The sequence below is a fragment of the Ornithodoros turicata genome, chromosome 5 (genome assembly GCF_037126465.1).
Source record: "Ornithodoros turicata isolate Travis chromosome 5, ASM3712646v1, whole genome shotgun sequence".
NCBI lineage: Eukaryota > Metazoa > Arthropoda > Arachnida > Ixodida > Argasidae > Ornithodoros > Ornithodoros turicata.
In genome coordinates, this window is record NC_088205.1 from 52018602 (window position 1) to 52043900 (window position 25299).

At 44.3% G+C, this 25299-nt stretch overlaps 2 protein-coding genes across 2 annotated transcripts; one reads left to right on the top strand and one right to left on the bottom strand.

The window, feature by feature from the left end:
* The first annotated feature begins 1447 nt into the window (after positions 1-1447).
* On the top strand, positions 1448-22867 carry LOC135394471 (gem-associated protein 8-like). Its single transcript, XM_064625219.1, has 5 exons — positions 1448-1855; positions 3613-3852; positions 17048-17089; positions 18860-19098; positions 20215-22867. Exons 1-4 carry the CDS (start codon positions 1720-1722, stop codon positions 19063-19065), a joined length of 624 nt encoding a protein of 207 aa, XP_064481289.1. The 5' UTR covers positions 1448-1719; the 3' UTR covers positions 19066-19098; positions 20215-22867.
* Positions 20627-21592, bottom strand: LOC135395841 (tigger transposable element-derived protein 6-like). The gene has a single exon (XM_064626930.1). It carries the CDS (start codon positions 21590-21592, stop codon positions 20627-20629), a length of 966 nt encoding a protein of 321 aa, XP_064483000.1.
* Positions 22868-25299: the final 2432 nt, after the last annotated feature.

Consider the following 25299-nt stretch of genomic DNA (forward strand, 5'->3'; position numbering starts at 1 on the left):
CTCTGTTGCCTCCCATTGTTTTCTATGGGCGCGCACAGCACTTTAGGGCCCACCAACATGGCGGCCCGAAGGCACGCCTCTCCCCCACGAGCCCCTCTCCCATGCGCGATCCAGCCTTTATACATAGAGATCAGTGGAGCTAGCCATGGAGGAAGGAAACACAGGAGCGGCCCTTCCAACTTTTTGCCATTGAGACGGGCGTGCCAGCTTCGCACTGCATTCTGGGATGCTCCTGTCTACCATGTGACCGCTCACGTGACCCGAAGAGCATGCGCAGGCCAGCTCCCAAAGCAGACGACGGGAGCCGTGATTGTCTTGCAGTTCAGATATCTGCATTGTGATGAACGCCGCGCGTCCAGCTTTATTTGTGTGTGTTCGGAGGTTTACTCTTGGATTACCCTTCTACTACAAGACCGGTCATGGTCTGCAGGACAACCACGCAGGACTAGAAACATCATTCGCGGCAGCGATGTTTGTGTGACGACGTGGCCGCGTTTTGTGTGTTTGCTGCTGAAGTGGTAAAGCATGCCAGTAATCAAATTTGTACAACGATGGAGGAAATCAATTGAATCTGCAGCTGTAGCACAGCGCCAGCTTACAAAGGAACGATTCAAGATGACTCTCTCACATACAGGGGTACGAAACAACCGGTCAAGTACGTGCTTACGAAGAAAACGTTATTCCCGTGACAGAGCTGCTTTCTGTTGAACGACAGCCGCAACCGCGCTACGAACACGTTAACAAAACGTTGTTTCCGCAGTGGTGCTCACATTTTAAGAGTAAGTGACTTTGGAAAAGCATAAAAGCACGAAAAGCAGCGCGAGCAACAAAGCGTTGCCAAACCGAAACTTTAGAGAGGATCACGTGGTGGACAGGAAGTAATGGCGGTTTTGACAGGAGCGACCGCCAGAGGGGTCCCACGGAAATCTGCTCGAAACGGCCGCTCCTGTGTTTCCTTCCTCCATGGAGCTAGCGCCAAATCCCATAGCCAAGCGGCGATTGCCAGAACTACTACCCCGGTGCTGGGAGCATTGCGGATGTCCAGGTCTGTAGTATAGTAGTAGGTCATGATCGATACTATGGATAGACCACTGATCAGTGGGATAGACCGAAAAACGATCGCGACACTATCGAAATTCTGGTTCACTCGATAGTTGGACAATCGATAGTCAAAAACTATCGATAGCACTGGTGTAGCCAGTGGGGCATTCTTAGAACATTTTGGAGAGAGAAACGAAATCCTCATCTTCCATGTAAAGTCTGAAGTTCGAAAGCCCCTCCCGAAATAAAACGTACTGACACTGACGCAAGAATTCGAACTTGAGCATTCTGATTTCCAGCCACAGCGCTGATCGATATTATAACAGTATGACAGTATCCAATACATAGTATTGCCCGCCCATCACTAGCGCCAGCTTTGTAAACGACCGGCGTCTATGTGTTTCGAGATCATTGGGCAGGCATGTAGTATGTAGGAGGATATGGTTTCGTTTGAAGTTTTGCTCGTGGTACTTTTGTTAGTTTCCTTGAGCAATATTGTTACTTTCGTGAACTTGCAGAAATGATCTTTGGAAAGTCTCAGAAAGGTGTAAGAAAAGTGCAAGCACGAACTTTCGAGTGAGCCCAATTCGAGTTTTGTGTGCTACTGGTCAGACAAATTGTGTATCTGCAAACTACATTCTGGACTTTTATTTCGCCGTCTTTACATATCGTAACAATATGCCAAGGAAATCGGCAACATGGTTCCAAGATCCCATTTTCAACCGTTATTGGCAACACTATTATGGGACATTAGATTGGTTTCATCACCACAAGCAAATTATGTACGAAATCGAACACCAAGCATCACGTTCGGGTGAGTCTCGTGCCTCTTGCATATATAAGAGCTGTTTGAGGGCTGTTGTTTATTCTCCACGCAAGACCCTGACACGAAGTATACGTACGACGTTGACAGTCGCTCTGACCAGCTGCTGTGTGTCAGTTTAAAAAAAGAAAAACGTATAATGTAAGCACTTTGACACACACAGTCGTCAGGAGTTGACAATTTCAAACAGACTTATGACAGGGGAAGACATCACAGGGCAAAATGTGCACCCTATCATGTGGGAAGAACAGCACTGTAACTACAGGCAGGATGCATAACTTGCTTGGTCTGATCCTGCAGCTTTTCAAGCTAGGGTCGCCTGTTAATAATCCTGTGGGAAAATGATTTTCCACGAGAACAGATACTCTGTGAGGGGGGTTATTGGGGGTGTTGGGAAAATCACCGGATTGGATATTTATGTCCCTTTGAAAATGGTGGCACTTACTATCTAACACACCAGCTGAATGGCTGAGGGCAAGGCGTCTCGCTCTTTGGTGTCGTGCGGACTGGGAGGTGGTTGGTTCGAATCCTACCACCGGCTCTGCTGTCTGAGGTTTTCCCTGGGTTTTCCGAAGACTTTCCAGACGAATGTCGGCACAGTTCCCCCTGAAGTCGGCCCAGGACGCATGCTAACTCCCCTGTCCCCCACTCCTTCCTGCTGTCCTCTCTCCATCTGTCCGCCGCTCATAGCCACAGTTGCTTCGCGGCGCTAACACGAAAGTAAAAAAAAAAGAAAAGAAACTGACCATCTAACCTTGAATATGGCAGTTAGACACTTGTAACAGATACATAAAATAACATTGACAATAACAGTGATAATAAATTGAAATTAATTAATTAATGTTAAGACTGTATCCTTTTTGTTTTCCATATCCAATAGGGTCATGAGAGAGGTGCTGTATTTGTGAAAGGTTCCTGAAATAACATCGAGGCAATAGTCTGAATTTAATTAATGTTAGTAATTTATTGATTAAACTGGCACGTGTTGGAAGTGTGTTATAAATATTGTACTGTATTGTGTCATGGACTGCATGCACATGCATGGGCAATGTTGAGATGGGCAAGGCCCCCCCCCCCTCCCGGCTCAGATCTTTTTTTCTTTGGTGACTTTGCAAGAGCCCTGCCGACGTGTGGTCAAGGCTGCACATCTCTGAAAGTTCCTGCTGTGTATCTTTTCTTTTTTGTTCCATCGCCCACAAACAGCACACGACCTGTCATACATAATGTGGGACTGTGCAGTGGTGCTGGGGTCCAAGATCTTGCCCCTCCCTGAAAAATTCCCAACGGTGCCCTGCGCACATGCACTGTTGAGGTCAATCTGTTTCTCGTGTTTTGCATGCCCCTCCAATATTGCGAATTTAAGTTTCTGTGAATATAAGCATTCATATGACACGTAACCTGATACAGTAACATGATGGCTGCCAGGTACGGAAGACAAGCAGTATTTGCGATCAAGTGTATACTAATAGCTCAAGTATGTCGCCGAATACCCTTTAGGCAGAACAAAACTAACAGCGTTCAAATGCTGAATTAGCACAGCTTCCACAACTGAAGTCGTATGGGTGCAGAACCAAACTCTTCTTCTTGTCTCTTTCATTAACTGGAGGTCTGACAAATCACTTTTTGTGGCAGTTCTGCCAGAAAATGCAAAATATTTCCACACAGAGAAAGAGTACTACAATATATGAAAAGCTGTCTTTCATAAAAAGTTGTCATTTTGTTTGTATGAGCATCTGTTATTTTTACAGAGCCTCCTGGCTATAGCACACCACCAAGGTACACACATCACCATCGCCACAGTGGACAAGCATCGCCAAATTCAAAGCTGAAGAAGCAAAACTGTAGCGTGAAGCGCAAACGACGCCTTTCAGAGCCTTGTCCACTAGATGTGGAAGCCACAAGAGATACAAGCGATGGGCTTGAAATGGAAGTGACTGAAGAAATTATCGCATTCTTCCAACACAGCGAAAAGCATCGTCAAGAGCTTAGTAAGTTCAAACATCTCTAGTGTCTCAACATAATTATGACCATGGGTGGATCCAGGATTTGTCAGTGGGGCAGGGGTCCTGTCTGAGACACATTTCTACATACGCTACCGAAGATAGATGTATCCTCGTAAAGATATACTCCCAATCTGCCAATAATCGTTTTGGCGTTACAAAACAGACATTGCGCTTGCATAATATTTGAAAGCCATAAGATGTATCTTCAATGTTTGAGACTGTTAGCAGCAGGCTAGTTCCATCTCAAATCGAACAATCCGGTACACTTGATGTCTCGAATAAACGGGGAAAAAATATATGTTGACGCCATCGGTGAGTTAGGAGAAATAAATGCTTTCCGAATTCTCTGCGGTGCGCGGTTCGGGAAATAGGAGAGGAGGAAAAAACTGCCTCTCATGAGGGGACGTCGTCGCGAGCGGGTTTGAGCGTTCGCTATAAGGCCATTTCTTGTCGCATTATAGTAATTTCTTGATCTGGCTTTAGACCACTTAGGGCACAATAGGACCCTTCGTTGGCAGTGCTGTACCGGTTTTTGTTTGTCTGCAAAAAAATATCAAAATTAACTCAAAGTGCCGAAAAACACTATATTCAATGCACCTTTCCGGACGATGTACAAAACGGATAAGACTGAGCTTTATGCCGTTTAATTTGTCATTCATAGGGCTATCGAATGATGTATAATTTGTTGCTCTACTCTGTAAGGAACGTAAGCGATACCTCTTTTAGTAGCACCTTACCACCGAAAAATGACGAATTTCGGAAGCCCTTATCTAAAAAACCCCACCAAAAACTTAACTCGAAAATTTTATATGTTGTAGGTAGTTCCTTAGACTATGCACAGAAGCAAAATCAAAATTCGGACTTGATCGGTAGACGCACTGTGAATTTTTTGCCAGCCCTATACGCGGAGCGCATTCAAGTGGAGGCACCTTGTCCCGCGTGTTGCAAAATCGAATTTTCCAAAGGGACTTCTGTCTTCATATAAAAAGTAATTGCTGTCATTTGAAACCGTTCTGAGGTTTCAAGGTTTCCTTTTCAAGGTTCTGAGCGTTTGCGTTCATAACAATGGTATAATCGCTGAACCTAGATTGTGGAGCAACCAGATGTGCTCGCATTTTTTGCGGGATGTCACACATGCATTGCATGTGCTGGGAGCCCGTGAAGAACAGAATGATTTTACATCCTTGTAAGAGTATATCTGTTCAGGGTTATTCTAAACAAGCATATTTACTTAACGCATTATGGCAGGAGGGACGCAGTGACTTCCAGTATTCTTTGAAACATTTCCTTTCCTACGCCCCATGACCTCGGTCGGGGGAAATTGCACTGTGGAAAATGTTGTTGTGTAGTGTCAAACGCACACACTCAAGGCTAATTCGTGGTGCCTTTTGTGAACCTTGCCGAACCAGCCCGACTGGCGCCGCTGTCCAATATGTTATTCAGTTCGACATGTTGCGACCATGGGAAGGTCCTGATCGCATTTACTCCCTGAAGACACCTTGCGCAAAGTTTTGCCTGCACACAGAAGACGCTTCACTCACTTCTCGACTACAGAAGTGCACGGAGTGCGCTTATAGAGAGTGTGCGACGACATCTGTATTACTGCAATGTGTCGTCCTGGTATCACACCTACCTCGATGGCCTCTTTTCGTTGTACAGCGCTGATCTTGCGGATTTTGCTGACTACCGCCTCATACACAAGAAAAAAGTGCTATTGACAAAGAACTTTCACTTTGCTTCGGAGATCGGCGTAGCTGCGATAAAGACTGTGGTTCCAGCAGATCAAGCCGAAGGCGTAACAGAAATGGGCCAGCTATGCAGAAGCTGCTTCAAGCACTTCACAGCAAAGGTGGCTGAATCACAACACGCAGCAATGTTGCCCACATTCGAAAGAAAATCTAACAAGAACCTGCCATCAAAAGTAACACTAAGGGAAGTGGCTTCCACAACGGCCTAAAGCAGTTCATGACACGATCACTCTCATCCACCCGGAATGCTCTGCATAACTTACGTTACCTTCGTTACCTTGTCTTCTTCGCTGTCAAATTGTTGTTATTCTGTGTACTCTCAATATGCTTCAATATGATCACCGTGGACAAATATATCTCTTATAAAGACGCAAAAGTATTCTAAAGCATTCTGTTCTTCACGGGCTCCCAGCACTGGCAATGCATGTGTGTCATCCCGCAAAAAATGTGAGCACATATTGTTGCTCCACAATCTACATTCAGCGATTACAATACTATTATAAACGCAAGCGCTCAGAACGGTTTCAAATGATAGCAATTACTTTTTATGTGAAGACCGAAGTTGAAAGTCCCTTTGGAAAATTCGATTTTGCAACACGCGGGACACGGTGCCACGGCTTGAATGCGCTCCGCGTATAGGGCTGGCAAAAAATTCACAGTGCGCCTACCAATCAAGTCCGACTTTTGATTTTTCTTCTGTGCATAGTCTAAGGAACTACCTACAACATATAAAATTTTCGAGGAAAGTTTTTGGTGGGGTTTTTTAGATAAAGGCTTCCGAAATTCGTCATTTTTTGGTGGTACGGTGTTACTGAAAGAGGTATCGCTTACGTTCCAGACAGATTAGAGCAACAAATTATACATCATTCGATAGCCACATGAATGACAAATTAAACGGCATAAAGCTCAATCTAATCCGTTTTGTGCATTGTCCGCAAAGTTGCAGTGAATATGGTGTTTTTCGGCACTTTGAGTGAACTTTGATATTTTTTTGCAGACAAACAAAAACCGGTACAGCACTGCCAACAAAGGATCCTATTGTGCCCTAAGTGGTCTAAAGCCAGATGAAGAAATTTCTATAATGCGACAAGAAATAGCCTTGTAGCGAACGCTCAAACCCGCGCGCGACGACATCGTCTTATGAGAGACAGTTTTTTCCTCCTCTCCCACTTCCCGAACCGCGCAGCGCAGAGAATTCGGAAAGTGTTTATTTCTCCTAACTCACCGATGGCTTCAACATATATTTTTTCCCCGTTCATTCGAGACATCAAGTGTACCGGATTGTTCGATTTGAGATGGAACTAGCCAGCATTGATGTGTAGTGTAACGGAAGCTAAGCTGTAGAAAATAACAACTCATTATGAAGTGTCCAAGTCCCTCCTTTCCTTGCAGTCGTGAGTTTGATTGCTATGGAGTGGCTGAGCTGCTATATGTTTGTGAAGCAGATTCATTGCCGGCTTTTGCAGGCGATTCATTCTCCGTTGGCCTTCATTGCCTAATAAACTGCTACTGTTTTGATTGCGATTTTCCTATACCCTGGAACTCCAGTCAGGTTGCCTACAAGTTGTTCTACAATGCCGCTGCCCCCTAACAACCAGTGGTTACCTCTCCATCCCTGCCAAGGCAGTGTGACCTGCCATCGCGCGTTTTCCAGGATGGATTTGTCTGACAATTAAGTCTGGCTGAACATCTATGAAAGGGTCAGTCGCACAACAAATGGAATACCCCCGCGAAATGACACACAGAATTGACACTGACACATGGCTTGAGCCTGTCATGCCACGAACAGTGGCTTTTTGTCACGGGTTCCTGTCACTCGGTAATGAAATAAATAAATTGATCAACATCGTCTTCTACCTTACAAACTTAGCGAAAACTTAGACTATGGAACTGAACTTGCATCCTGGACTGAACTGATATCCGTGAGCTGTGTGGCCGCCCAGCTTATAAAAGAGCTGGTGCTGAACATAAACCGTCTCAGTGTGTTCGAGACATTGACGAATCCTATACGTCGTATATCGAAGACATCCTCTCTTTTTGCCTAAAGGTAGACAAAAATATGTCTGAGAAGGACAAAATCCAGAATTCCTAAAGTTGTGCATGAAGATGGATTCCATTTGCCTGTCACAAAAGCTCCTGATGCAGTTCTAGATGGTGTCTTCCTTTGTCGGTTTCTGCGAGATGCTTGAAATGCTCGGGTACAGTTTTTGCCAGCTTTCGTCCCTCGGTACTGTAGATACCCGGATGGGCATACTGCGGAACACCTTTATTCCGCTCCAGACATAAGAACAGAATCGATGAAGTTAAGGCAGGTAGCTTCCTTATCACCTCGGTGGGCGGATACAACCACGTTGATAAAAATGACCTTCTAGGGTTCAGACGCAAACTATCATGTACGATGCTATCGTCAATAACATTCCTTCCCCCTTAATGAAGGCAATTCCAAGACATGCAATAACCACAGTACTCTCTTCACTGCACTTTTCAATACAGCAACTTAACAAAACACTCAATACATCAAACGGTCAGGTGGCTTCCTGATTCGTGTACCACGCCTCGGTGTTGGGTCATAGTCATCCATAGTATTAGAATTCGGTACAGTGGTTGTGTCCGGCACCTCTTCGTGACATGTTTCTGTCACATCATTTGGCCTCATTTGGCTGTGCTTTCCATTCCTCTCCATTACGTAGATGATCAGCATGCACAATCCGTTCGACATCATCCCCAGTTACAACGTACAACACACATGACAACCTTTTCACTACAATGCCTGAGACCCAATTCTCAGTTTCTCCCCTGACAGTTTTAACATACACTCTTTCGCCTTCACAGAAGGTTCGCGCTACACCACGATTTTTGTTGCGCACTTCGTTCATGTGCGTAGTTCATCAGTGCATGAAAATCTGGTCTCAACATAGCGAGTTTTAGTGCGCACATTCCTTCCGAGGAAGAGTTCAGCTGGTGTTTTACCCGTAAATTAGTGGGGGGTCGTGTGGTATGAAAACAGAAACTGCTCAATATGATGCCGCATTGTTCTTTTTGGTGCACTGTAATCCATGATGAGCAGCTTCAGTAGAGATTTCTTCAGGGTCTGCACCATCCCTTCTGCGGTGCTGTTCGATTGCGGGTGGTACGGCGGACTACAAATATGTCTCACACCATTCTTCTGCAGGAATTCTTCAAATTTGTTAGAGCGAAATGGCAGCTCATTATCAATCAACACTTCTTGTGGCAACCCGTAGCGTGCAAACACTGTACGCACTGTTTCTATTGTGCGGACTGCAATTGTTTTCAGCATCACTTCCACCTCTACCCACTTCGAATGGGCATCAACCATGATGAGCATGTGGGTCCCTTCAGTCTTCGCAAAGTCCATATGAATACGTTCCCACTTAGCTGACGGATACGTCCATGGTTGTAAGGGGACCGGAGGCAATGCATTTTGGAGGCTCTGGCATATTTCGCATCTTCTAGTCACTTCTTCCAGATCCTTATCCAGCCCTGGCCACATAGCCACATTCGAGCAAGCATTTTCATTCTGCCAGCGCCAATGTGGTCTTCGTGAAGCGTCATTTTTACTTCTTCTTGTAGGGTTTTTGGTACCACGGCTCGTCCGTTCCAAAGTAGACAACCACAGTCGACTGAAAGCTCATCTTTCTTTACTTCGAACGGTCGAAATTCTTGCGTGAGGTTCCTTGGCCAGCCTTGTTGGGCAAAATGTCGAATTTGACATAGTATCTGGTCCTTCCCTGTCTCATGCTCAACCAGTTACTGGAAAATTCCTTAATGGCGATAAGTAGCCAACAACTTCCTCTGTCGCAGAATATTTTTGGGGTACCCTTGACAGACCATTACGCAAGTTTTCAGCTTTCCAATACTTGATCGTAAAGTTGTACGCAGCGAGGATGTTAGACCAACGCTGAATCCTGGCTATTGCCACTGGGGTTTGAATGTATTCGTGGGTCAAATATTTGCGTCAATGGTTGATGGTCTGTAATAACGTCAAATGACCGGCCATACAAATACTTATGAAACTTCTGTGTTTCATACACAATGGCAAGAGCCTCCCGCTCCACTTAAGCATAGTTTCTTTCGGCTTGGTTTAGCGCGCGTGAAGCGAATGCTACCGGTTTCTCTACGCCCTTTACGATGTGTGATAACACGACACCCAGTCCGTAGCATGATGCATGACAAGATAGTCGTACTGGTTTGCAAGGGTCATACATTTCCAGCATTGTCGCATTGCAGAGTAACTGCTTTGCTCTCTCAAACGAAGTTTTGTGGTACTTGTCCACTTCCACTGTGTGCCCTGCCGCAATAGCTGATGTAGTGGCTCTAGGATAGTCTCCAAGTTCGGCAGGAACCGACCATAATAGTTTAACAACCCAAGAAATGCCTTCAACTCGGTCACGTTCTTGGGAATAGGCGCGTTAGCCACAGCGTCTACGTGTTCTTTCGTCGGCCGAATGCCTTCGCTATCAATGTGATGCCCCAGGTACTTCACTTGTGTCTGAAAGAACTGTCACTTCGACTTGTTGACGCGAATGCCATGTGCTTGAAATCTTGTCAGGACGGCAGTGACACATTCTGAACACTCTTGGCGGTTCTTCCCCGAAATTAACGCATCATCCAGGTAACAAACTGTTCCTGATAATCCGTGCAAGATTTGATCCATCACAAACTGAAAGACCGCTGGCGCGCTTGCTATTCCATATGCCAAACGCGTGAAGCGAAATAACCCAAGGTGGGTGTTCACGGTCAACAGTTCCTCGGAATACTTGTCCATTTCAAGCTGAAAATATGCTTTAGTTAAAGGGGCCGTAAACAGGTAAAAAAGGTGCACATTTCTTTGTGTTATATTATTGGAACTTAGTCAGTGAAAACTCCTTGCAATTACTAACGCTTAAAAACAAAAGGCGCTTGTATACTGATGAAATATCCACTGCACTCTTTCGCATTTTAGCTCCGCCCCGCGCTCTAAATTTACGTCATTTTGACGTAGCGCTTTCCCCACCAATTACGATTGAGTGTTCCACGTATGATTTTATTTCAAATGCGAAATTGGACTAGATGAACGTGAATCCTCTTCTATTCAAAATCTAAACAGCTACAGCCTCAAACTGAGAAAGAAATGCGTTTAATTTAGGTATCATACGCGCACTACGTTTTCTGGGTAGTAGCACGCAGCACACCACGAGCGCGAATGAATATCCGGGACTACAGTTCCGGTATGGTGAGCTAGTTCCGGAATCTTAGGTAGGTGCGCGATGGAACATCTTCGTCATCTTCGAATGGTTCCGACAACTGGGCTGCCGTACTTTGGTTTGATCCACGCGGCATCGCGTCACCAGCTCGCGTGGTACAGTGGATAGCGTGCTGGCCATGTCACGTCGTGACTGGGAGGAACCCGGGTTCGAATCGCGTCATGTGATAGCAGCCCAGCTGTTGACGTTTGCGCCAGCCGGAGATGTTGAAGATGTCATGACGTTGAATTTCGCAACCACGGAGCGCAAAACGTCGTTTCACACAAACAAACTGAGCGCTCCGACTCACAGCTGATAACGAAATATGTTTATTGGCTGGTAATTTGAAACGTCATGAGCGCAGCTGGGCCGCCCGATTGGACGGCAAAACGCTACGTAGCCATGTGACGTATGCGTGGTGGAGAGAGGCTCGCTGGTTACTCATCTTTGATAGCAGTTATATGGGTCAATGAGCTGGCACGACCCGAACGAAATGTATATTTGGGTATTATGAGCTGCGTTCTTTCATGGGGTATCATTATTTCAGAAATGTTTGGTGGCCTGTTTACGGCCCCTTTAAGTGCAATACTGTGAAGCACGTTCCTCCGGATAAGCTTGCAAATACATCTTCTGGAAGTGGCAACGGGTAGTGATTCACCTCTAGATGTGGGTTTACTGTGACTCTATAATCACCACACAAACGAATCTTGCCAGTTTCCTTTTTTTGCAAGATAACTAGGGGTGTGGCCCATTTGCTATGCTGCACAGGGTACAAGATACCGTCTTTTTCCATTGCTCCGAGTTCCTCTGCAACCTTTTCTCGTAAGGCAAAGGGAACAGTCCTAGCTTTACAAAATACGGTCCTCGCATCATCTTTTAGCACCAAGGTTCCCATATACCGCTTAATGCTTCCAAACCCTGTTCGAAATACTTCTTGAAACGTTTCAAACACGTTCTCAGACTCACGTACATTTCCGACGCTATTCCAATCAAGCCCAACTGTTGTTAACCAGTCTCTACTCAGTAGGGTTGGCATTAAACACCCAGGGTTTTGTTTCGCCACAACCAAAGGAAGCTTGACCTCTAGGTTTTTGTTCACCACATCAACATCAATTGTGCCTTTAATTCTCAAAGGACTTCTGTTATATGTTTTCAGCTTCATGCTGGACTCTTTCCAAGGCGCTTTACCAAATACATGCTCCAATTCTCGCTCAGTGATTATTGTGACAGCAGACCCCGTGTCAATTTCCGTGGGCAACATTTTGCCATTGACCTGCGTATGCACTACATATGGCCTATTCAACCTACTATTCACATTGAACAGTTCGTTTTCGTGCTCTACATGCAACATAGCAATTTTCTTCCTGCACATGTTTGCTAAGTGCCCGAGCTTCTTACGGAAAAAAAACACTCACTTCGTTTGTGTCAACACAATTGGGACACATGTGCCTTTCCACACCGATAACACGGTGCACTTTTATTGTTCTCAGTCGATCTCTCCGTTGTCTTCGCTTGCCCACTCATGCGACACTTGCGACTCATCTAGCACCCTTGCCATGCCATGTCACTGATGGATCCACGTCGCTTGGCCCAGTAGTAGCGGTTGCCAACTGCAGTCCTCTTGACTGTTTCTCCGCAGCCTCCATCGCTGTTGCCAGTGATACAGCCCTCTCGAAGCTGTATTCCTTGCCGTCATCACGTGTCAGGCAACACGTGAATCATGTACCTGTTCGGTGTCTGGCTGAAGCTGTGATCGTAATGCAAAATGTCTCGAAACGCAAATAGATCCCAGCAGAGACCCATCGTCGGACTTGCAAAAAATACATAACTTGAAATGTAAAAAAAAAAAAGAATTTAAAACAATAGAAAGGCATAGTTTAGATGGCATTCAGGCGGGCTAGTTGCATTCTAACTATATGCCACTTTTAGAATATGATCTTGTTACACCTAGTTTGGTCTAATCCAAGGCAGAAAGAATAATGTCTATGTATGTATCAAGTGGATCTAGAAGAAAAAAAACGCTGAAGATGCCGTAAAGATGGTGGTAATGTTGCTATATTACTGAGCTGCTGGTCTGCTGACATACTAGTAGGATATCGCTGCTGCGTTCTTAGGACAACTTCATAGGAAACTCCCCAACATTTGCCTTCTAGCATGCCATAAAGGTTGAAGCTCGATGTAGATATAGCTTCACCATGATCTCTCTAGAATTCTGTGACCTTGTGAAAACAATCCTCTTGGAGACAGCAAAAGTCAAACAAAGAATATAAGCTGTATCTGATACTCTGTATGCTATTGTGTCATGCCGGGTAAGTAGGTTGTCACTGTGCTTGAATTGAATTTTGCTCTCAAACTTGTGTCTTCCCTAATGGTAATATATTTACTACTGTGCATTAAAGGAGCTCAAACAGCACTTCAGTTACTACAATTTTTTGAAGCCAATTCATAACCTGCCTATTAAAATGCACCATGCGGAGTGATTCTTTCAACGGATGTATAAATATAATAGAATTTGATTTTAAAAATGGTGATCATGCGTAATTGTGGCAACGCCCAGGACGAGCCGACCAGCCGCTCACATCATTTTGATGTCACCAGGGTACAGCCCGCTGATTGGTTTAGAGAAACGTCGTCTACTACTTTTCATTCAGAACGACGCTGTAAGCCACAGTAGTGGAAGGAGTGTTTCTTTTCACTTTTCCTTCGATTTATTGGATATAGTAAATAAACATTGGTCCACAGAGACCGTTCAAGGCATGGCATGGTTCAAGGTTAGGCCGTGAGATTCTGGAGGCGATCCTCATTGAGGCGTCCTCGCTCGAGTTCGCTTTTCTCTCCTGCGACCTTCTGCGGTAGGTGGATTGTGAAAATAAACTTCAGTTGCCCCAGTTGAACACTGTTATGTCTACGTCTGTGTTTTGTATCGCGTTCCTTATCGTGATGATTGTTACTGTTGTTCTGTTGTGTAGCGGCAGTGAGTGTAAACACGGCGCAACACTAAGCGTTGCTTCAGTTCACGCTTCAGAATGATCACCGCATCGCCATGATCACTATCACCCATCGCTTCGATTAGGAACTTTGTTAGTCATTCAGTTAAAGGAGCATGGAAACATTTGGAAGATATATTTTTCACCGCTTGATATGAACATACTACCTTCATAAACTGTCACGCAAAATATTTCCTTCGAAAAGCGCGAATTTCCTGAGAGAATTCGTTTGCAAGAATGCGCTCTGCGGCCGACAGTCTCCCCCAAGCCGAGTCTGGCGTGTGGTGACGTCAGGCAGCCGAGCACTTCATTGGCCGCCGGAAGCGTCCGCTCCCCGCCAGAATTGTCTGCTCGCTCCGGAATCGTGGTGACATACCGACTGAGACGCTGTTGCTATTTATTTGCGTTTGACATTCACTTGCGTGCGTTCTTACATGATTTGTCTCATGCGTTTTGCATAAAACAAGACTGCGGGCAATGTAAAAGGTGTGGCTAGGCCTCTGTGTTGCCGTGACGACCCGGGTTGAGGTGGATCGTACGCGGTTGTGGTTTCTGTTCCGATTGTGTTGAAGTGTCGTTAATTAGTGAACAGTATTGTGCCTGTGTGTGCAGCATATATATGATATGAGTAAATACATTCCTGTCAGTTGGAGATTTATTCCATGTGCCATTGTTGTATGCTGCGTATGAGCATTCAAAAAAGGAAACGCTTATTTTGCCATGTGTTTTGGGGTTTCCCACAGACCGCTAGCAGATGAACTCTACTGACTTTATTTTGGTATCCATGTTGTTGTGGAGACGTTGCGCTCCTGGTATCAGTAAGATATGGTAAGCACAATGTTACACAGCTAGGCATTCATCGGTCCGCTCTTTCGCCTCGGAGATGCCAGTGTCCATGTGGTTCGGAGCCCATAGCGTTGACCACAACAGGAAGAAGTCAGGATGGTCGACGACCTCTTCAAATGAAAACACTGGTCACTGTGCCGCGTCTTCATGGCTATGCATTTGTAACCAATAAGAAGCACTATATTTCAATCCGAATGTCCATTCACACTTAGCAGCATCACTTACGAGTTTCCAGGACGTTCGTGTTTCAAAATCAAAGCTGGCGGAGCTTGGGCTCCAACTCCATAAAACGTTTTGTCAAGAAGAGCAGACGTGTCGCCTGCACAACGTTCACTTCCCACGACGTCCAATGAACACGCAGCTTCCTGCTCGGCTTGCCGGCGCCGCGACGCCGGACTAATCGCAAAAACAGGACGAAAAAGACGGCGCGGCCATATGACATCAGTGGCTGGCAGCCGAGAGAGGGGGCATTTCTGCCGCGAGATTCAAACCTCCCTAGCCGCGCCAAGATTGCGCATTACGCTCAAACTTTTTGTGCGAATATGTATCACAGGGCTCAGAATCTTAATTTCTACTTCTCCCATCATAGTTTATTCCGATCATTTCCATGCTCCTTTAATGTCTCATTCAGCTGGAGGTGTGTACTTGCCGATACGTCGTCAGACACAATCCAGTGAAATCTATCGCAGCGCGGCCGCCGGCACGTCGTGGTAGCAGGCGTTGACCAAAGGTCAGATGTTGACCATCCATGGACTGTTACAAAGACCAACAGAGCCAAGCAATGTTATAAAACCAGACATGTACACATTACTTGAAAAAGGTAATAGACGCGTTCAGAAAATCCCAGTGCTCTTTGCGCACATGTTGCATCCTGGGCACTTGCTGGGAGGGGGAACGACGAATAATCCTTCACATTTCGCTTTCGCTGACCTTTACACGTCGTGGACACTGGACCGGTAGGGGAGAAATCGGAACAGTTTGGAGGCCACCCGTTTCTTTCGTATTAGTAAACTCCCACAGTTCAAAGCGACGCTAAGCACTCTGGGATTTTCTGAACTCGTCTGTTGGTAATGCTCGGAAGACTAATCGATTACTCGCAGAATTACTTGAGAAAGTAATTAATTAATAGTAATGCAATTACTTGTAATGTGTTAGACCACCACAGTTTATGGTCAACGTACCAATCATCGAGCTAAACAACGAGAATCAGCTGACGCAGGCTCCAAACATGGACGACGAAAACACGCCAATTGTTACGCCCAGCATACCGTTATAGTAGATGAGGGTGGCAACCCTATTCAGAGGCTTATATGGAGATAAAGCAGAGATTCAAGGTATAGAAAATAGACTTCTGTTACGATATGGAATCACTGTGCTGGAATTGCTGTACATATTTCAACAGAGAATTGTGTCTTCAGAACCTTGTCAGAAATTTTAGATAATGTAGGAGTGTTGGAGTGTAACGTGGGAGGACACATGGTAGCTGTTTAAGTTCACTGGTGACTAAAAGTAGCAAGGTCAGTGTTATGTCTTTATATGATATAGATAAACTGTCCTCTTGCAATGCCAAATACCAAATGTTCCTGTCCCCTACACGCTTGCCACTTCTTTCTCTCCCTTTGATTCATTTTCTTTTTTTCTTATCTGCCAACGCAACACTCCCCCACAGAAAAAGGGCAAGTTACTGTAAAAGTAGAAACTTTCACAAGGAGTTTTGCAAATTTTGCAGTCAAACCATCTTCGCAAAATTAAGGTTTTGTGAAATATAGGTGGCGGGGATGAAAAAGTATGGGTACTAGAACTCGTGACGATATGAGCTTCACAAACTAACTTACTTACTGTCTTACTTGATGACCTTTATTCTCACCAATTCGTTCTTGTCAAACATTTCTATAACTCAAACGCCATTTTCAAATTAGTAGTGTATTCGCATACTGTATCACTTGGCATTGCAGAAGCCTGCTCGCACAAAACTGGCACACATGTCATTGTCACGGAATTGAAGTTCAAGCTGCATGCAAAACCTGCAAAATTAAGCATCGGCAAAATTTTGAAGAAACACGCTTCCACACAAATGCACAAACTATTAAGACTGCGAAATTAACCACTTTTAAAGTAATTTTGTGTCAAATCAGGTAAGGAGGCCCTGTTGACCTTCTGGATTTTTATAATTTATATATACTTGGAGGCTCATCATGTATGATGATAGGGGGCAGTAAGACTAATGGTTTGTACCAAATCTTTTTTCTGTAAAAAAATTGCAAAAATCTGGCTGTGAATAAATACTGTAGTACAATACTATGCTAATAGTGTAGATACAAGGATACTGAAATGCTGTTTTTCTGTAACATTTCAGAAGCTGCAAGGATGGCGAAGAAAGAGGCTGAAGAGAAGGCTGGTATGTGTGTCATTTCACTTATTGATCACTGACCTGAATTGCGAACCTGACAGTATGTCATACTTGACACTATAGGCTTCCAGAAATGCCACATTTTCCCACTTGTATGCCTCCAAGCTTGCAGTCTTAGCGAAGAGGGACCATTGTGCACCATATTTAACCTGCCCATTGCAATGCTAACGACATTTACGTGGGCATGCATGACTAATCCTCAAGGTCTAATGGTTAGGGCTTATATGACAATCAACTGAGGCACTAAAGGTTGCAAGAAAAATTAAGCCTACCTAGGTATCATCATATGCCAGTCGGAACCAGAATAGTGGGTAAAATTTTTATTAGAGTATTTTATAGAAGAATTGAAAGACGAAGAGCATTTCATTTTCAACATTTTCACATAAATGCAATAAGAAGACACACGGATCAATACTCCCAGAAGTCATTGTGAGTATCGATGCCACACATTGATGACATTTGTTGTGATAGAATATGGTTCCAATCCGTTGAGATTACATATTTTCAGGCTTAATATGTGTACCCAATTACTTGCACCCCGAAGTGACACAGATCCCTGTGAAGCAGAAAAGTGTTGCACCATTATGTTCTCATAATTTCTATCAAAACGTAACTTCTCTATGATGCAACATAGTTAAAGTAGATCGATAGAAACCTAGATGCATTGCCGACTTTGAGGCACTGATGTTGGGAGCAGAGCAACATTCCTAATTTGCTGAACCTCCACTCTATGTCGACCGACTTGAAAACTGGACGCTGAAGCATGGAGTATTGCAATTTGAGAAGAGCATGCAGATTTGTTGAATGAGGACCTCCTGAAAAAATATGGCTCGTTTTGCTTCTGTCGGGGAGACATAACATACTGTCGTTTTCTAGTTTGTTGCTATGAATTGCTAGAATCTGTAGCACTAACTACTTTCATTCCCAAGGAGGAACAAGATTCACGTATTTCAGCACCAAAAAAATTAAGCTGGTGAATTTCTATATTGACATGCCACATCCACGTTTTCCCATGGCCAAACTTAAAATCCGCATTTTCTGCGACAAATGGAGCCCTAGGATCCCTGCTCATTAGGTATGTTTAGGTGAAGGAAATAAAAGCTCACAGTGCTTTTCATGAAAGTCTACTACAAGTCTATTTCTCTTCTGCATGTAAACTGGCACATATCAGCTTAAAAGGGCGGTTGACACAGTGGAAATAAATCGCTAGAATCAGGTACTTCAGCTGACAGCTGTCGACTAAACTTGGTCATGTAAACCACATTAGGTGACATCAGAGCTTCATCTTCTGATAAGCCAGGGCTTCAGATGAGTACATAATCATTAGCATTGCTGACATGCCAGGGTTTAGTTTCACTCAGTCATATCTTCATAGCATTTGTGTGTCACCAGGATGGGAACATTATAACGTGAACGTTATAACCACGTGTGCAAGGTGCTAAGCGAAGCAACTGCATAGGAAATTGACTGTGATAAGGTCACTTCCATTTGTGAAAGAGCCACATTTTGCCCACTTCTTCTGAGGAGTAATGGAACGATTGTACAGCTTATATTCCTTGAAAGCATCTAAGTTTCCTGAGAATGAGAACTCCCTACATTACCCTAGTTGCAGCTAGTTGCATTATATGCCCCTTCAGCTTACCTTCTCAGTAGTGAGACAGACACATAGGAATGCTTCATTTTCAGTATTTGAGTCTCCCTTTTGTTGGTCCTTACGATTATCATGCAACACATCGTTTTAATTTTTAATAATGGCAGGTTCAACGGGAAAGGACAAGGGTCGCCTCGGAGGAATGGTGGCTTTGAGTGAGCAGAGGAGACGGCGGACTGCTGAAATGAAAGAACTTTATGGGTCTTCAGCTGCTATGGTTCATGGGATGGAAACTGCGATGCAACTCTCCTTTGACCGCTTCTGTGACCTGCAGCAACCAAGGCACTGGCCGAACATTCCTCTCAAGCTCTGACTTGTGTACATGTACATGTACATCTACATCTACGTGAGTGAGTGACCCGGGTATGACATGCTGTAATGTGTGTTGAATCATTTGTGCTTTATGTTGTGCAGTTCTTTTAACACATTTTTCCCCTCCACATTAAGGGTGAATTCTTATTTCCACGTCCGCTTTCTGACCCTGTGACATTTCAATATATATTACACTATTGCGTATTTTACATTTAATCACCACGTTTTAGTTGAGAATCATGGTTTCATTCATATTAAACATGCCATGCAAGTGGCTTTCATCATATTAAGATAGTTGGGCACCCAAATTTTTTTTTTTCCTTTCCTGGTGGAGTAATAACATATTTGAAGCTTGTAGACTGATTGCTAATGGGTTAACACTGCTCTAGATGTGAAAGTATAAAATTTCTCTGTTTAATTTTTGTTATATCTGCAAAAATAATTGAAGAACGCAAATTTCACAGTACATTATGACACAGCAACCAGTGCTTCAGTGCAGCTGAAGTTTGTCATGAAGCTTTATTGAAGCCTGCCAAATGAAATGACCTAGAGTCAGAGGACTGATTTTTTATACATGTTTGAAATTTTTCGGAGAAGAAAAGTGTGGCTTGTCCTACGTAAGAAGGCTCCCAACAAAGGATTGTGGATGGAATAATACAATTCTAGTTCAATACAGAGCCATGTTCGATGGCAGTAAGTGTGCAAAATGTCATGCATGTGCGGCTGATACTTTTTGTCGTTTTCCGTGTGGAAAATTTGCAGAAAATATGTAATTGAGAGAAACGCTTTTTTCTGACAAATTTATAAATATTTCACAAGAAAATGTCCGCAGAGTTCTAAAACTCGCCAGGCTTGTAGGTCAGGCATTCATCCAACTCATCCTTCTGTATTTTCTTCTTCCGTCTTGCCTGAAGCACCTTCCTGGCTTGTTTTGCAGATGTTGTTGCACAACGCTTCTTCTTGTACCCATCTTGTACGCATCTTGTTTCATGTACCCAGTACTTGTGTAATCCCCTGCACTTATTTGCAGCAGTTCGAATACCCGCAGTTGGCCCGTGAAGCCATCATTGAACTGTACTATAGCATCAGCTAAGCCAAACTTCATAGTTTCACGCCCGACAAAAGTGTTTTTTGGTACTTGTTGCTACAGCACACCATTGAAGCACTCACTGGTATTCTGAGTCTATCCATGAAGACACTTTGAGAGCAGCTTCTCCCGGCACAACTCCATGTATGTCTGCTTCACCTTGTTGGCAATATCTTGGGGCAGTCCAGCCTTCTCCTTGAACTGACCTGGTCCTTCCTCAGCAGCATTCTTCTGGAAGAGGCACCAACCCATGCATTGGCTTCTTCTTCGACGAACAGCAGTGAAAAAATGATACTACTACGGCACTTTTCGTGGCCGTCAAATCGTTTGGATTGCTTCGTATAGCAATGCCGTAGTAGTTCTGAAGCCCGTCAATGAAGGAGTCTGTCAGCTTCCCTTTTCCTCCTAGTCCAGACATTGTTTTCTTAGATTTATAATAATAATAATAACGGGAGGTAATAGCGGAATCGGCAGTTTATTTCGAAAAAAAGTCTGCGATCATTCTCTGCTGCTTTTTCTTGAACTCAATCGCCGACAAACTTCGTTCGAGCGCGTAAACGTGACACAGAGAGCCTTCTTCGTTCTCTTCACAAGAGAAAAAGAGACGCGCAACATTGAGCGCCTCTATCACTTGCGACGCAGATGGGCACACCTGTGGGTCCTCCTCTTCACCCTCATCATCGTCGTCGCAAATGTCTGTAGGCGCGTTCTCGCTGCTGACAACCTCACAAATGATGTCCTCGTCGGTCAGTGCACCGCAGACAGCCACACCACTATCCGCATTGATGTAATCACTGAAGTTCACATCATGGAGCACGTCACTGATATCCTCACAGGCCACCTCTAGCGCTGCAGCACTGTCAGAAGCCTCCGTGTCGGCAACAACAAATCCACAGTGCCTGAAGCAGTTAGAGATCGTTGCCACAGTAACTTGATGCTGCGCTCGCGCTAGCATATGCATGGCAGAGAGAAGGTTAACACTGTAATTTCCTGCGCACAATATCGTACGTTCCAGGATATGCCGCCTGTAGAAGGACTTGACGTTCTTGGTGAAGATACCTTGGTCCATCGGCTGCAGGGCGGCTGTCTTGTTGGCAGGCAGGAAGGCAAGCTCAATTGACTCGAGCTCAACATCCACCTTCTGAGCGGAACAGTTGTCCACAATCAACAGCACCCGCCGTTTCTGCAGCTCGAACTTTTTGTCGAGCTTCGTGAGCCACCACTTGAACAATTCTCGCCTTCGAGTTGGATGTGTATTCTGTAGGAAGGGTGCAAACGTTCTTAAAACACCGTGGCTTTCGACGACTTCCCGATCACAAGCAGAGGAAGCAAATGCTTCGGCTTCGTATGCCTCTTCAATGGTTCTTCTGTTTCGGACATAGATAGACAATGTGCTTCTTGGATAGCTCCAGCTTCGATAACTTGCCTTCGTCGACTGCATGCAGAATCGAGATTTTGTCCTGTGGCGTCTTGGCGCGGTATTTTCCTCTTTCCGACGACAGCATGGCGAATGCAAAACCACGTGCGCTTGCACACACACACACACAAAAAAAAAAATGCCGATGAACACTGTGGGGAGTGAATTTTCACTTCTTCGTTCTTGCAGCACAGCCCTTGCCCATTGCACATCGATTTGGCTGAGGCACGACCACAAATATTGTATCAAAACTTTGAAAACGCAACAAAAATTGTAAAGGAGAACAGTGGAACGATTTCTTCTAAGCTCAAACAAAGTACCATGGAAATTTCCAAGCAGCACTGAATGGTTGCTAGACTATGACTTGTGTTTAGCTCAACATGTTGAGAAATCGTTTGGAATATTTTCGTCCTATTTAAGTTAGTTAAATTACCTACTTCTGGTTGGCGAGGGATGTGACCACTTCTAGAAAATCGCTTGTATCTCCTGTTCCATGCGCGGTAATACGAAACTTTTTGTACAAAAATGTGCCCTAGACATTAAAGTTTCGGTTTCGAAACGAGTCCCACTCTCAATTTTTCTCGAAATTCTTTCGATATTTTGGGTGCCTGACTACCAATGTGCCATGCAAGTGTGTACACATAATGATTAACTGTAACTATTGCATTCAATACCACTTCTAGCAAATTACTACAATTGCGGTGCTGTAGATCACCTTATCACATGTTTTTCGTTCATACAGGTTTCGCGAACTTTGATGGAAATTCGAATATTTACAATGCCCAGACTTTTTAATTGCAGAGACTTTTTTTTAATTTCCTTGACATGACAGTTAATTCACATTCTGAGCATAACTATTCCAGTTACAGAATCTGTCTGTACTCATTTAGTTTTAGCACTGGGTACAAAACTTTTTGTGAATACATCTTACTGCAACCAGAAAACATCAGTGTATTCAAACCTTAATTTATTTGTCATTTTATGTTTCACTGTCATCTCAGTTCAACAACTGTCAATTATGAAGGCAGTTGACGATAGGGATAGTAGACGAATGGGAAGAGCAGCAGCTCTTGCTCTTTTGATGTAAGAATATGTAAGAAGATGTAAGAATACTTTTCACTGTGAAAGGTACAGCCCACGGGAAAGGGTAAGGTTAAATGGAGAGGAGGAAAAGGGTGGGAGGAGAGAAGACTCACTGAGAGAGTGATTGCTCAAGATAAAGCTGGCTCTTGATGCTGGAAAATGCAATGTAAAAGGGGAACAACGCTACACGTAATAAAACGAGGGTCAAAATCCTCACTTTGAAAAACGCATCGACGCAGGCACACCTTCTTAGCAGGTGGAGAGCTCATAGTGGTTGTACTTCCTAACCAGACTCATAACTGGCTTCACACCACCTCTGATACCGTGTCCTTAAAGGAGCTGGGAAAGCACTTTAATCACTAGCATTTTTTTGAACCAAGTGGTTAATAAGCATATTAAAATGCACCATGCGAAGTAATACTATCAACAGGTGCATAAATATCGCAGAATTCGATTTTGAAAATCGCGACCGTGCGCAACGGTGGCAGTACCCGGAACGAGCCGTCGAGCCGCTTGCGTCATTTTGACGTCAGAAAGGTGGATCCCCTTATTGGTTTCGAAGAATGTCGTCTGCTATTTTTCACTCGGAACCCCGCTGCAACGATGCAAGACGTTTCTTTTGCTTTTTTTTTGGTTTATCAGATACAGTAAACGAAGACTGGTCTACAGACACTGTTCAAGGTTAGACCGTGAGATTGTAGAGGCCTCCTCATTGAACTCCCCGAGCTAAGTCAACCAAAAATTGGTCAACCTCTCCCCGCTTGACCTTGCTTTCCCTAAAGCGACCTTCCGGAGTAGGTGGATTATGAAAATAAACTTCAGGTGCCAGTTGAACGCTGTTCTGTCCGTGTCTGTGTTTTGTATGCTGTTCGTTATAGTGGTGACTGTTTCTTGTTGTGTTGTTGGTGGCAAATACGTATAAACACTGTGCGGCAATAAGCGCTGCTTCACTTCATGCCTCATAATGATCGCTGCATGGCTATGACCACTAATTCCGTCCGCTATGTCATTATATCAATATACGCTATATCACTAATTCGCTATGATCACTAGTGCCCGTCACTTTGACTAGCAACTTTGTTAGCCATTCAGTTAATTCCTTATTCAGCTGGAGGAGTGTTCTTGCCCATACGTTGTCAGATACAATTCAGTGAAATCTATCGCAATAGGCCGTCGCCGGCACATCGTGGCATCAGGAGTTGAACGTTCATTGCCTGAGTTACACACCAACATAGCCAAGCAGTGTCATAAGACCACCACAATTTATGGTCAACTTACTAACCATCGAGCTAAACGAGAATTGGCGGATGCAGACTACAAATATGGACGACGCAGACACGCAAGTTTGAGTTCATCCGTGCTCGGCGCCATTTGTTTTGTCACCATATAGTGCATCAGTTTTATCCACCATATAGTGACCGACAACGCCGGTTAAGTTTGTGTCCGACGACATATCAGCGTGCACTGAAACAACACGTGACTAGCGTAAATTTTAGCTGACTATAAAATGCACATGTTGTGCGAGGAAAACTGCCAACGGCAAACTGTGACTAACCCACCTATAATATTGCAAGCACACAACTAACCAACCAACATGCCGCCCTGCTAAGCCAAATGGCTTCTAAATGTGTGTTTCGTTCGCTAAGGCGACTTGAACACATATAGAAAATTCCTGAATTTGAGTGGTTAAATAGCGATGTTATGTTCTTAATCGCGGCATAACATCTTACGAAGCAGCATTTCCCCTTTTCCTTGTTTCCAGAACATGAATTTCGAGAACGGGGGTTTCATGACCATGAATATCGAGGTCATCCCTTATTCATCCCTTGACAGAGAGAAAGCAGGGTGAAAGAAAACGGAAAGAAAGAAAAGAAAACCAGTCAGCACTGACCTGGATAGAAGCGCGGTCGCCGCTTTCAACTTTTATTACGTCACCAATGACGTTTTTTTCTTTCTCCTCCTCGTTTGACCCGGAGGAGCGAGTCGAGTGGGAACACGCGCGGCGATGTTCAAGTGTCTTTTTTTCTACGAAAAACATCGCGCACAGAGAAAATTTTCGTGTTGATCATCAAGTTAAGTTACCTGCTTCCACAACGCGTTCGGAACGGAAAATTTTTGAGATGGCTTTCAGAGCTCCTTTAAAACACAAGAGTGTAGTGGACAATTGAAGAAAAAGGAAAAAAAAGAAAATCCCAAGGGACCATTGAACTGTTGTTTTGGGAAGGTAGCCAGGAGGACAAAAACTCATCAAACGACTGGTGTGGGTAAAAAAGAGACCATCGGTTGTCTACATTGTGTCCACACTCCAGTTCCCTTATCGGGTGGCTGCGGAGCTGGACCTGTGCTCCAGATATCTTCGTACTCCTGTGGAATGTTGAAGGGAAGTCATGCAAAAGACTCCATGAGCTGCAAATACCATCAAGAGGCTGCCAGTAATAGCTTTCAACCAGCAACCGCCAGAACGAGAAAATAACACACAGAGTCGGTGAAATATCGGCCACATTGCAACCCTATGTGAGAACCTGACGCAAATCTGTGTTTGAGGGTTTATGTCTCACACAATATGACACACAGAAAAGTACAGTAGAACCTCTATATAGTGAAGATGTCCTGACCAGAAAAAATCTTCACTCTATCAGGGGTTGACC